The following is an 11,767-nucleotide window of genomic DNA, read 5'->3' as shown; positions in this document are numbered from 1 at the left end:
AATCCTAAGAGCATCTTTTCTGTTGGTCCATTTCAGAACTAGAGACTTCTGTTTAATAGTGCTAATCTCTTTAGCAATTACTGCCTCTTCATCACATGATTGACTGCAATCAAGAAAAGAGTTCCCTCATGCTCTTTTCCTCTCCAAACTACATTTTTCATTTCTATCTGCCCAGCTTTTTGCTTAATTCTTTTTTTTTATTGTAGGTCCCTGTAAGAGTAATTAATAGGGCTGGAGAGATGGCTCAGCAGTTAAGAGCACTATCTGCTCTTCCAGAGGTCCTGAGTTCAATTCCCAGCAACCACATGGTGGCTCTCAACCATCTGTAATATGATCCAATGCCCTCTTCTGGTGTGCAGGTATACATGAAGGTAGAGCACCCAAGTACATTTGACTAAGTAAATGAATAAATAAAAATTTATAAAGTAATAATAGCCATGCCACAGGCTCAACATTATGCTGTCTTGAAAGTTCCTCCAACCAAAGAAATTAATCCATTACTTAAAAATTGTGTGAAGCCAGGCACAGTGGCACATGTCTGTAATCCCAGCACTCTGGGAGGTTGAGGCAGGCGGATCTCTGTGAGTTCAAGGCCAGCCTGGTCTACAAAGTGAGTCCAGGGCAGCCAAGGCTACACAGAGAAACCCCATCTCAAAATAAAGCCAGGTGTGGTAGTGCACGCCTTTAATCTCAGCACTTGGGAGGCAGCTCTCTGAATTTGAGGCCAGTCTGGTCTATAAAGAGACTTCCAGGACAGCCAGGGCTGCACAGAAAAAGCCTCTCTTGAAAAACAGAAATGGGCTGGAGAGATAGCTCAGAGGTTAGGAATTCTGGCTGTTCTTCCAAAGGTCCTGAATTCAATTCGCAGCAACCACCTGGTGGCTCATAGCATCGATAGTGAGATCTGGTGCCCTCTTCTGGCCTGCAGGCACACATGCAGGCAAAATGCTGTGTAAGTAGTAAATAAATAGAAAAATAAAAATAAAAAAGGATACGCTGAAGTCCAAGATCTCTAGAACCCGAGAGTAAATGGAACACTTATTTTGAAGTATATTCTTGGCAAATGAAGTTAGTAGAATGCTTACAAGAAAGTGTAAGGCAGTGGTGGTGTGGTGCCTGCCTGTAATCCCAGCACTTGCGAAGCCGAGGCAGGCGGATCTCTGAGTTCAAGGCCAGCCTGGTCTAGGGCTATACAAAGAAACCCTGTCTCTAAATAAATAAAGAAAAGAAAAAGGGAAAGAAGATAAAGTGGAGACAGATCAAAGTGCTACACAGAGAAACCCTGTCTCATAAATTAAAAAAAATAAATAAACACATGAAAGAAAAAGTGGAGACAGATTAGAGTGGATTAGCTAAGGAATGCCAAGGATGTTTGGCTACAAGCACCTGCTGCAAAAGGTAGAAGAATGTTCTAAACGCTTATAGCTCCTGGAACCATTACACTTTTGTTATGTCAGCAAATGTATAATATTTTGTTTTGGCTGCTTAGGAGATGTTTTTGTTTGTAATTGCTTTCATTTCCTATAGAGAAATATGTTTAGGTGTAGAATTGCTGGGTCCTAGGGCATTTTTTTTTTCAATTGTTTTGTTTCTGTGGAGCTGATGAATACAAGTCCTTAAGATCGTTAGGCAAACCTCTCCCACTCAACTGTACCTGTCACTCTTGTATATTCAAATCTAAAAAAGCTTCTGGACTGCTCTTCCAAGTAGTTGTTCTGCTTTCCATTCCATAGATAAGTGCTGCCGTTACTGCGCAGCGCGCATCTCAGCATTTGATGCCATCAGCCTGTTTGCTGTAAAGGGTGGAATTGAATTTTTTTTTTTTCTAATTTGAATTTTTAGTAGTGGTGAGCACGTTCTTTTATGTACTTACGGAAGGTTGTGTGAGTGTGTGCATTATTTTAAGACAGAGTCTCTGTGCAGCCTTGACTGGCCAGGAATTCACAGCGATCGGCTTGCTTAAATTTAAGGCATGCGCCACGATACGCAGGCCGAGCGCTGGTTTTAAAAGAAATGTGCTGCCGCCTGGCACTATTTTAACTATTTTAAAATCTGCAATTCGATGGCACCAACTACAATAATTCTAGCGTGCGTTACTGCCTGGATGCGGGACAGCAGCAGGAGCCGAGAAGGCGACCCCGGAAGCCAAACGAACCACTGCGGACTGCTTCCTCTTCCCTAAAACTCTAGCACCCGAAGGCAACGCCCACCGCCCTGCGGCGCGTGCGCGCGGCTCCGGGAACCAGCGAGGGCCTCAATCGCGCTTTCCTAGAGCAGCCCGGAAGTGTCTCTGGGCGCTTCCCGAGCTCCGGCCAACTCTCTCCTGCTGCCAGCGTCCTCCAGGTGCTGCGAGCTCTGAAGGACTGGTTTGTATTTGTCATGTGGGGTCATTAGGGCTTCCAGAGCTGTGACGAGGATTCCGGCTTTAGGGGTGCGGTCTCGGCTGCGTCGTCCAGGCTCGCTAATGCTATTTACGTAAAACCTAAGTGAGCGCCTGCGTTTCTTGGTTCTTTTCCATGCCATCTGTTAATCTCGGGGACGCCTCCCTTCTCCTAGACTCAGGTGGGCTCCCTAGCCACCCGGTTTCAGCGCCACCTCCCAAGCGCACGCCCCGTTTGCTCTGTATCGTTGGTAGTTCATGTAGTCAGCGACCGAAGGACGGGGTCCCACATCGACCCCCACTTTTTAGTACATGAAGCTCCTGACTGGGGAGTCACTTGTCTCTCCTTCACCTCTCCAGGCAGCTGTGCTTAGGACCGTATCTTCGGGCTGATCAAACCAGGGGGAGCAAGGATGTCTGCCTTGGGGGCTGCAGCTCCGTACTTGAACCATCCAGCTGACAGTCATAGTGGCCGGGTCAGTTTCCTGGGGGCCCAGCCGTCTCCAGAAGTAGCGGCAGTGGCTCAGCTCATGAAAGACTTGGACAGGAGCACCTTCAGAAAGTTGCTGAAGCTTGTGGTCGGGGCCCTGCATGGGAAAGACTGCAGAGAGGCAGTGCAGCACCTTGGTGCCAGCGTCAACCTCTCAGAGGAGCGTCTGGCCGTCCTGCTGGCGGGCATACACACACTGCTCCAGCAGGCTCTCCGGCTGCCCCCCACCAGTCTGAAGCCAGATGCCTTCCAGGACGAGCTCCAGGAACTTGGCATCCCCCAAGATCTGATTGGAGACTTGGCCAGTTTGGCATTTGGGAGCCAACGCCCTCTTCTTGACTCTGTGGCCCAACGGAAGGGATCCGGGCTGCCTCACATGTCTTACTTCCGGTGGCGGGTGGACGTGGCCATTTCGACCAGTGCTCAGGCCCGCTCCCTACAACCGAGTGTTCTCATGCAGCTGAAGCTCACAGATGGGTCCGCGCACCGCTTCGAGGTACCAGTAGCCAAATTCCAGGAGCTGCGGTACAGTGTAGCCTTGGTCCTTAAGGAGATGGCCGAACTGGAGAAGAAGTGTGAGCGCAAACTGCAAGACTGAACCCTGTTATTGTGGGTGCTGCAACTGGTACCAGAGCACAGCCCTGCTGGTCATGAGGCCAACTCAATTGAGGGCTTGCATGTAAGAATGTGTTTTGTTTCAGTGAAAAGACGGCAGTGTGACTCTCGGGTTTTGTTTTGTTTTATGAGTAAGCAGCTGTGGGTAGTGGCACAGCTTATAATCTGAGCACTTGGAAGGCTGAGGCAGGAGAATGGTAAGTGTAAGGCCAGCCTGGGTTACATAATGAGACTCAGTTTTGAATTAAGAGGTAAAGCAACTATTAAAAACATGTTCTTCTGCTCAGGTGTGAAACCTCACGCTTACCCCTCTCCCAGCTGTTGGTATGTGCTCTTGCATGGGGACATCTGGGGATCTAGGGTCCACAACCTAGAGAGAGTATACAGCAAGGTTGCTCAGCCTGACCTAAGCTTTTCTTTCATAAGTCCTGTGCCTTGGTGTGGACATGTTTATTCTTTTGGCCCAAATTTCCTTCTATCATGAATGGGACATCCTGGGGGGAGGCAACAGAGAGAGACATTACAAATACTAAATACCTATTAAATGATGTTTAGTATCTATAACATTGAATGCATCTTTTAAATATTAAAACAGGAGTACGGGGCTGGGAGATTGGCTCAGCAGTTAAGAGCCCTTGTTGCTCTTGCAAGAGGGCCCGGATTCAGTTGCCAGCATCCACATGGTGGTTTACACCCAATACAGGTACATATGTGGTCCACGCACATAAATACCAGCAAAACATTCATACTCACAAAATCAAAATAAACAAATCTAAAACAAACAAATAATACAACCAGGAATACAGGGCTAGAGAGATGGCTCAGTGGTGAAGAGCACTGGTTACAGAGCCCAGCATGGTGGAACATGCCTGTAATCCCAGCACTCTATCCCAGAGAGGCAGGCAAATCTCGGTGGTCTACAAAGTGAAGCCAGGATAGCCATGGTTACACGGAGAAGCCCTGTCTTGCAGGGGATGGGGCACCAGCTGCTTTTCCAGAGGACCTAGCTTCTATTCCCAGCACCCCCATGAACACTCACAACTCTTAACTCCAGTTCCAGGAGATCCAACACCTTCTCACAAACATGCATGCAGACAAAACACGAATGAATGTGAAATAAAAATAAATACATTATTATTTAAAAACCAAACCAAACCAAGAGTCCAGCTTGTGACCATCCAAGAGAGCCAGGTCAGGTGAGAGGATAGGTGTGTTTGGCATGTGGGCCATCAAGACAAAGTTGGTCATGGTGATCTTTGGACACTGTAGGTGTCGTAAGCAAACGTGGAGGTGAGGGATTGATGGGTCCTCTGCAGAGGGATCAGCTGGTACTTGTGGCTGTTTGTGGAGTAAAGCTATACAGTTAAAAGTTAGTGCATTAAAACCTTTGAATACAGCCAGGTGTGGTAGCACACACTTTTAATCCCAGCACTCAGGGAAGTAGAAGCAGGCTGATGTGAATTCCAGGCTAGCCTGGTCTGCAAAGTGAGTCTAGGGACAGCCAAGGCTACACAGAGCAACTGTCTTGAAAAACCAAACAGAAACAACAAAGCCTTTGAATGTGTCCACTGTATTAACCCAATACTTCACTCTCATCTCTTCATGGGTAGTCTGGAAGCACTGGGCATATCAAGAATCTTTGCGAGCTGGAGAGTTGGCTCCATGGTTAAGAGCCCTTGTTCATCTTGCAGAGGACCTGGGTTTGATTCCCAGCACCCACATGGTGGCTCATGGCCATTTGTAACTCCAGTTTCAGGAGATCCAGTGCCTTCTTTTGTCATCCCTGAGCACCATGCATGCACTTAAGCAGTCAAACAAACAAAACACTCTTACACATAAAATAAAAAAGTCTTTAAAAAAAAGTTGTCTAGTGGTGCATCCCTTTAATCCCAGAAGTCTGAAGAGGCAATGAGTTCAAGGCCATCCTGATCTACAGAGTGAGTTCCAGGACAGCCAAGGCTACACGGAGAAACCCTGTCAATTAATTAGTTAATTAATTGAATTAATTAAACAAAGTGTCTATGTTCTCTGGAAGGGACCCGGGTGCCCTGAGGGCACACAGGTAGGTGTAACCTTCACTGTCAGCTCTTGGCCTCAGTCTCCACAGCAGGTACTAGTTACCTTTATCATTTAGGAAACTGGGTGGCTACTACTTGCAGTCTCCATTCCCACTAGATTAGGATATAGCTGGGTTTGTAGTAAGCATGATGAGGCTTCCTTCCCCAGTCGACAGCCCTGACTACCCAGGGACAGCCTTGCTTCTGCTTGCCTTCCTGGATGTGGCCCCAGAGTACAAGGGAACAAGTGACAGGAGCTAGCTTCAGGGCCACAGTAGGATTTAATATTACTGTGGCATCAGGGAGATTTAAATATGAACAAACATTGACTTTTCTCAGAACCTGGCACAAGTACAGACGTAGAAGCCAAGAAGGTGGCCCTTCTGTGCACTCTCGTTTAGTTGATGGGTTTGTTTTGAAAACAGGGTTTCACTGTGTATGACACACTCTTGTGGGTCAGGTTGGCTCAGGATTGCAATCCTAATTCAGCCTTCCGTATGTAGGATTTGATAGACATGTGCCATAACACTCAGAATCCTTTGTTTATTAAGATCACACATTTTGAGAACACCTTTTGTAGGACTATAACAAAGAACAGAATTGCAAGTAGCTTTACATAGAGTATAACAAGATGAACTTTTGCACCATATGTGTACTGTGAAACTAGAATCAGCTTAACAAGCAGGATACTTGGGAACTGTCGCTGCTGCTGCCTCTGGCCACCTTTAGATCACCTCTGGTCACTCTGTCACTTCTAACAACTCCGGTGTTCTAGGTTGGCACACTTCTGCACCATTCTTGTGTGTCATTTAATCTCTCCAGTGATCCAGTGAGGAAACTGTTTGAGGATGGGGCAGAGATACTCTGTAGACCCCTGAGCCACCTCTACTGCTCCTTATCTACAGTTTTCTGTTAGGTCGAAATGATATCAGGCCAGATGTTGTGATGCTCACCTTTAATCACCTTTAATCACACACGAGAGGCAGGGGCAGTCTAATCTCTAAATTGGAGGCCAGCCTAAGCAAGTTCTAGGACAGCTGTAGCTCCCAAGTGAGACCTTGTCCAAATAAAAACCAAACCAAACAAAATGGGCAGTGGTGGTACATGCCTTTATTCCTAGGCATTCTGGAGGCAGAGGCAGGTAGATCTTTGAGTTTGAGGCCGGCCTGGTCTACAGAGTGAGTTCCAGGGCAGCTGGGGCTACACAGAAAAATCCTGTCTCAAACAAACCAAAAACAAACAAACAAAGACTTAATATATTCCTAATATTCCTATCTATACTAGGGGTTAGGGTCACTGGGATTCAGGATTCAGTAACCCATTAAGCTTTATAGTCACAACCCTCTGAAAAACTTTTAACACATCTCTAAGGTACACCTCCCAACCACCTGAACGCTCCATTCCCTACCTGTTCCAACTGGCATCTCCCCTTAGTCCTAAAGGAAGCCAGACTCTTTTGAAATCCTGACTCTGGACCCACAGGAGCATGGCAACATTGCTTCCTTTCCTAGAGCTTTGGATGTTCAATATCCCCCAAAAGCCTGTGAATTGAAGCCACAGGGATAGAAGGGTTGAAGGCTAGGACATGTCACCCCATGCGGGCCCCAAGTAACTGCAAGCGTTATTGTCCCTGTAGTGGTGACTACCCTGCAGACCAATAGAGATGCAGCGCTACTGGCCAGATGCACCTGCCTCCTCTGCCCTAAGGCAGAGCTCTGCTCCTTGAAAGCCTGCAGCAGAAACACCAACTAATCAAGGCTTCAACCCCTCAGGTCTTGCAAGTGCCAGTTCCTATACTATGAATTTGGGCTATTCCATCTTTCTCCCCTCCCTGAAGTGACAGAGAATTTGCAATGATGACAAATTACATGGGACAAGGAACACTTAAAGGACAATACTAAAAGGACATATACAAGTAGTTTCTAAAATTACATCTAAAAAGCAGGGATTACCTGGCAGTGGCTGAAATGAGAGGTCATGTTTAGCACAAACAGAGACAGATCCTCAAATCCCACCCTAAAGTTCCCCCAAAGGCCATGCTGAGTGCTTGGCCCCTTCACCCAGATTAGCCACCATCATAAGGTGACACAGAGCTTGGAGAGCCTGCTTCATGAGAGGCTGGGTTGGCTGACAGCTGGATGGATTTGGACCACAGTCCTCAAGACTGTGCCAGGATACCTGTTAGTGCTTTGTCTTCTGAACTCTGCAGGGTCATTGTTGGCTTTCTGGTTGTAAGGACCCTGATACTACTAGGGTAGACCTCACCAGCTGGCCCTCAGAACAGTTTTGGAGGATCTGTAAATGTATGTTCAAGTGTTTGGTTCCTGATGCACTCTTCCGATACAGGCCCCCTTTGGCTCTCTTTTGGGCTGACTCAGACCCCTCACTCTGCCCCTGGGTGGCTTGATCCCTGCCCCTACCAGCTTCACTGACTTTCTGGGAATACCCCATGCACTTGGAACTTAAGCAGTTGACCACAGGGTGTCCCCTCCACCTCCTTCTCAGTACCCATTGCTATTTTAGTCTCTGCTGTGCAAGATCTCTTAGTTCTGACTACAAACTTCTGTTACCAACTGGAACCCTGATTCTCACTGATCTCCCTGTCTATATCTTTATGGCATCACCTACTGATAGGTTTTGCTCAAATGAAGACCCTCTTTTTGGGGGCTCTGTGCCACCAAAGACACCCACAGGTCACTTTATTGCCAAGCAGCCTCTTCTTTGCCTTGTTCCTTCCTCCTCTTTGCTCTCCAGGGTCATTGTACCAACCTCTTCCCATCTACTGAGGCCACAGCCTTTTGGCTTCTCTGCCAAACTTGCAGACATGGCAGGAGGCTTTCTGTCACCAAAATCACAAACATCATCATCATCTTATGTTGTTTTGTTTACTTGTTTTGAGATATGGTTTTCTTTGTAGCCCTGGCTGTCCTGGAACATATTCTCTAGACCAGGCTAGCTGGAACTCCGCCTATTGGGATTAAAGGCATGTGCCACCAACTACCGACAGACCTGGAAATCCCAATCTTCCAGTAGTGCAAAGCACTAGATTTCCTGTGTCTGTACGTACAATTTCCTTCCTCTACCTTGGAGGCAGCATCTGGAGCCCCTCAACTTTTATGGAAGCCTTTGCCTGCGTGCAGCTCGGAATCTCGGATTCTGCGTGGTGCTAGACAAATCCACCGCCCACCTGCCCTTCCCAAGACTCCTGAGTCGGTTTCTTCAGACCCTGGTGGTCTAAAGGTATGAGCCTTGGTGCTGCAAGTCGGTAGAAACACAGGGCGTGAGTTTTGACTACAAGCTCCGACAGGCATCGCGCCACGGAAGGGGCGGGGTCGTAGCCCTGCCCCGGAAGATAAGGCTGCTTTGCGTCACGTATTTCCTCTTTCGGCCTTGCTTGCCGGCAGGTAAGTTGTGTTTGGGTTGCTGCGGGCTTGAAATTATCCACCGCCATCCGCCACCGTCAGCTATTCGGTGGTCTGTTGTGCAGCCTGGTCCCTTCATCCCGTACCGGGAGGGAGGGATGGAGGTACATTCAGCTTTGGGGGCCGGCGGGGATCTCTTTTTGGATCCTGAATGTGAGCCGTTTCCAGACTCGCCGCCATGGGCCGTGTGATCCGAGGGCAGAGGAAAGGCGCGGGTTCTGTCTTCCGGGCGCACGTGAAACACCGTAAGGGCGCCGCGCGCCTCCGTGCTGTGGACTTCGCTGAGCGACACGGCTATATTAAGGGCATCGTGAAGGTGCGAGGCACTTGCCAGGGGCAAGCGGACGGGGAGCTGGGCCTCACCAGAAGACCTTATAATCATGCTACCCTCACCAATAGGACATCATTCATGACCCTGGTCGCGGCGCCCCCCTCGCGAAAGTGGTCTTTCGTGATCCCTACCGTTTTAAGAAGCGGACGGAGCTGTTCATCGCCGCAGAGGGAATCCACACCGGACAGTTCGTGTACTGTGGCAAGAAGGGTGAGCTTCAAGGCGGGGATCGGACTCGGGATTTAGAATGCTGAGCTTTGTGGGGTGGGAGCGGTGTGGGCTGGAGTTGCTTTTTGACTTTTTGGTCGCCTTGCCAACTTCTCTTGACAGCCCAGCTGAATATCGGCAATGTTTTGCCCGTGGGCACCATGCCTGAGGGTACTATCGTGTGTTGTTTGGAGGAGAAGCCTGGGGACAGGGGCAAGCTGGCACGAGCCTCCGGGAACTATGCCACGGTCATCTCCCACAACCCAGAAACCAAGAAGACCCGAGTGAAGCTGCCTTCAGGGTCCAAGAAGGTCATTTCCTCGGCCAACAGAGCTGTTGTCGGTGAGTGCCACAGAGCAGTGAAACCCTGAAGACTGGGCGGTTGGTGTATAGCTGCCGGCTGCTAGGCATGGGCCTTAGAACCAGATTTCTTATTTGGTGGGGCAGTAACTGGGACAGCATGGGCTGCTGAAATAGCTCTAGATTAAAGGCACTGGTTGCTCTTGCAGTCTGGTTTGTTGTTTTTAGAGAAGATAGGTATTGGTGACTTCTGAATGATGTTCAAGTCGGTGGGAAGGCGTGAGAGTCTAGAGTCTCTTGTTTGGTTACTTAGTACCGTGTTGCAGTCTGCTAGCCTAGTTCCTGCATGGGCTAGCTTCTGAGGATATATGTTCACAGAGGGTGCTGTGTTTTTCCATTTGTGATGGGAGGTGTTTCCAGAGGTTGAAGGTACTGTCCTGAGTGTGGGGCCCTGAACACTGAGGTGGACCCTGGGAACTTGGGCTGAGTTGACATTTTGGTTAACGCAGGCATGGGCCCACCCTCTTGTGGAAATAGTAGATTGCAGAGTGTAAGGGGTTTCCTAGGTGGAACTTGGTGAAGTGCTTGGGCTCCTAGATGGACATTTCATTAAGACTGTTAATAATCTTCATGAGGGGTTGTAGATTCCTGGCATAGCACTAACTGGGATATTTGTGACAGGAGGTTGTGGTATGTATCTCAGAGGTGTTCTCTTTCTGCAGGTGTCGTGGCCGGTGGAGGCAGAATTGACAAACCTATCTTAAAGGCTGGCCGAGCCTACCACAAGTACAAGGCAAAGAGGAACTGCTGGCCACGTGTAAGGGGTGTGGCCATGAATGTAAGTAACCACTGGCTGAGTGGGCTCTGGTTCCTGTGCTGGGAGGACCTACAGTAGGGAGGTCTTAGGCCCTAGGTTCTGCCACTGTCTTCCCCAAGTAGTTGAGATTTCCTTCATTCCAATCTCATTCTCTTCCCTACAGCCTGTGGAGCATCCCTTTGGAGGTGGTAACCACCAGCACATCGGCAAACCCTCCACTATCCGAAGAGATGCCCCTGCTGGGCGCAAAGTGGGTCTCATTGCTGCCCGCCGGACAGGGCGACTACGTGGAACCAAAACTGTCCAGGAGAAGGAGAACTAGAGCCCAGGAGCTAATAATAAAGTATGTCCTTTGGCTAATAGGCTGCGTGTGTGAGAGCCTGCTCTCTGTGGGGTAGGGCAGGGGATCCCTGCCATGAGCCCCTTGGTAGGGGAAGTGAAAGATTCGGGAACTTAGACACAGTGTAAGTGTTCAGGGCCAGAAGCATGCATGCCGGGGATCATGCTTGGAATCTGGGTCTGCACAGCCCTTGGCTGTCCTGGAACTCACTGTAGCCAATAGACCAGTCTGGGCTTGGACTTACAGAGATCTGCCCAAGTTCTGGGTTTGCCATCACACCCACTCAGGTAGCTCAGTTTTGTAACATGCAGCACTGACATCCGTGCTGTGAGCCAGTTACTGGAATTGGTGATCACACTACAGATTTTTCCCCATTTCTTCTCACCATGCAGTAGAAGCTATCCTCAAGCTCTTGATTGTGTGACTTGGAGTTACAGGCATGAGTTTGCTGTTTGGGGCACCAGTGTGTTAGAGCAAACTGCTTTCCACAATGTCCAAATGTCCTGTTGGTTATATCTTGACCAGAGAGCTTAAAGTATGAGACATCCAATATGGCCTCCACTCCCCTGCAAGTTACGAAGACGTTTCACATTGAGATTTATTAATATTGCAGTGGATGTGCCTCAGTGCCTTTTCTGCTTTTAGCCTCCCTCCACCTTTCTTTACTCTGATAGTGACAGGGGTTATAGTGATAGCTTGAGGTTGGTGTCTACTGGCCCTAGATTCTTGTGTGCAAGGTAATTGCTGATCCTTGGGATTAGGGGTAGATGCTTATGTTTAAGCTGCAGGCCCAGAAGACAACTTGCAA

At 48.6% G+C, this 11,767-nt stretch overlaps 2 protein-coding genes across 5 annotated transcripts; both read left to right on the top strand.

Annotated features, from left to right (window-relative positions):
* The first annotated feature begins 2,215 nt into the window (after positions 1–2,215).
* Commd5 (COMM domain containing 5) lies at positions 2,216–4,047 on the top strand. Of its 4 annotated transcripts, none has more exons than XM_055626758.1 (2): positions 2,216–2,343; positions 2,741–4,047. In XM_055626758.1, the coding sequence occupies exon 2, from the start codon at positions 2,794–2,796 to the stop codon at positions 3,466–3,468; it is 675 nt and encodes a 224-aa protein (XP_055482733.1). In that variant the 5' UTR covers positions 2,216–2,343; positions 2,741–2,793; the 3' UTR covers positions 3,469–4,047. The 4 variants fall into 4 exon arrangements, with proteins under 4 accessions (XP_055482733.1, XP_055482732.1, XP_055482735.1 ...); XM_055626757.1 differs by having other exon boundaries at positions 2,216–2,366; XM_055626760.1 differs by lacking the exon at positions 2,216–2,343 and adding an exon at positions 2,376–2,486.
* A 4,838-nt stretch (positions 4,048–8,885) lies between these two features.
* On the top strand, positions 8,886–10,981 carry Rpl8 (ribosomal protein L8). Its single transcript, XM_055626417.1, has 6 exons — positions 8,886–8,946; positions 9,133–9,280; positions 9,364–9,505; positions 9,626–9,844; positions 10,525–10,640; positions 10,783–10,981. The coding sequence occupies exons 2-6, from the start codon at positions 9,143–9,145 to the stop codon at positions 10,939–10,941; spliced, it is 774 nt and encodes a 257-aa protein (XP_055482392.1). The 5' UTR covers positions 8,886–8,946; positions 9,133–9,142; the 3' UTR covers positions 10,942–10,981.
* Positions 10,982–11,767: the final 786 nt, after the last annotated feature.

This window comes from Psammomys obesus, unplaced genomic scaffold, assembly GCF_907164565.1.
Source record: "Psammomys obesus unplaced genomic scaffold, mPsaObe1.curated_primary_1811, whole genome shotgun sequence".
NCBI lineage: Eukaryota > Metazoa > Chordata > Mammalia > Rodentia > Muridae > Psammomys > Psammomys obesus.
Note: the sequence above shows the minus strand (reverse complement) of the source record. Positions and strands in the feature narration are given on the sequence as shown.

What these genes read in the sequence shown, in the direction of transcription:
- Commd5 (XM_055626758.1), top strand. Translation starts at nt 2,794, where the DNA reads ATGTCTGCCTTGGGGGCTGCAGCTCCGTACTTGAACCATCCAGCTGAC.
- Rpl8 (XM_055626417.1), top strand. Translation starts at nt 9,143, where the DNA reads ATGGGCCGTGTGATCCGAGGGCAGAGGAAAGGCGCGGGTTCTGTCTTC. An exon ending in ATATTAAGGGCATCGTGAAG is followed by an intron (nt 9,281 to 9,363) that starts GTGCGAGGCACT and finishes CCTCACCAATAG; the next exon opens with GACATCATTCATGACCCTGG. An exon ending in GGCCAACAGAGCTGTTGTCG is followed by an intron (nt 9,845 to 10,524) that starts GTGAGTGCCACA and finishes CTCTTTCTGCAG; the next exon opens with GTGTCGTGGCCGGTGGAGGC.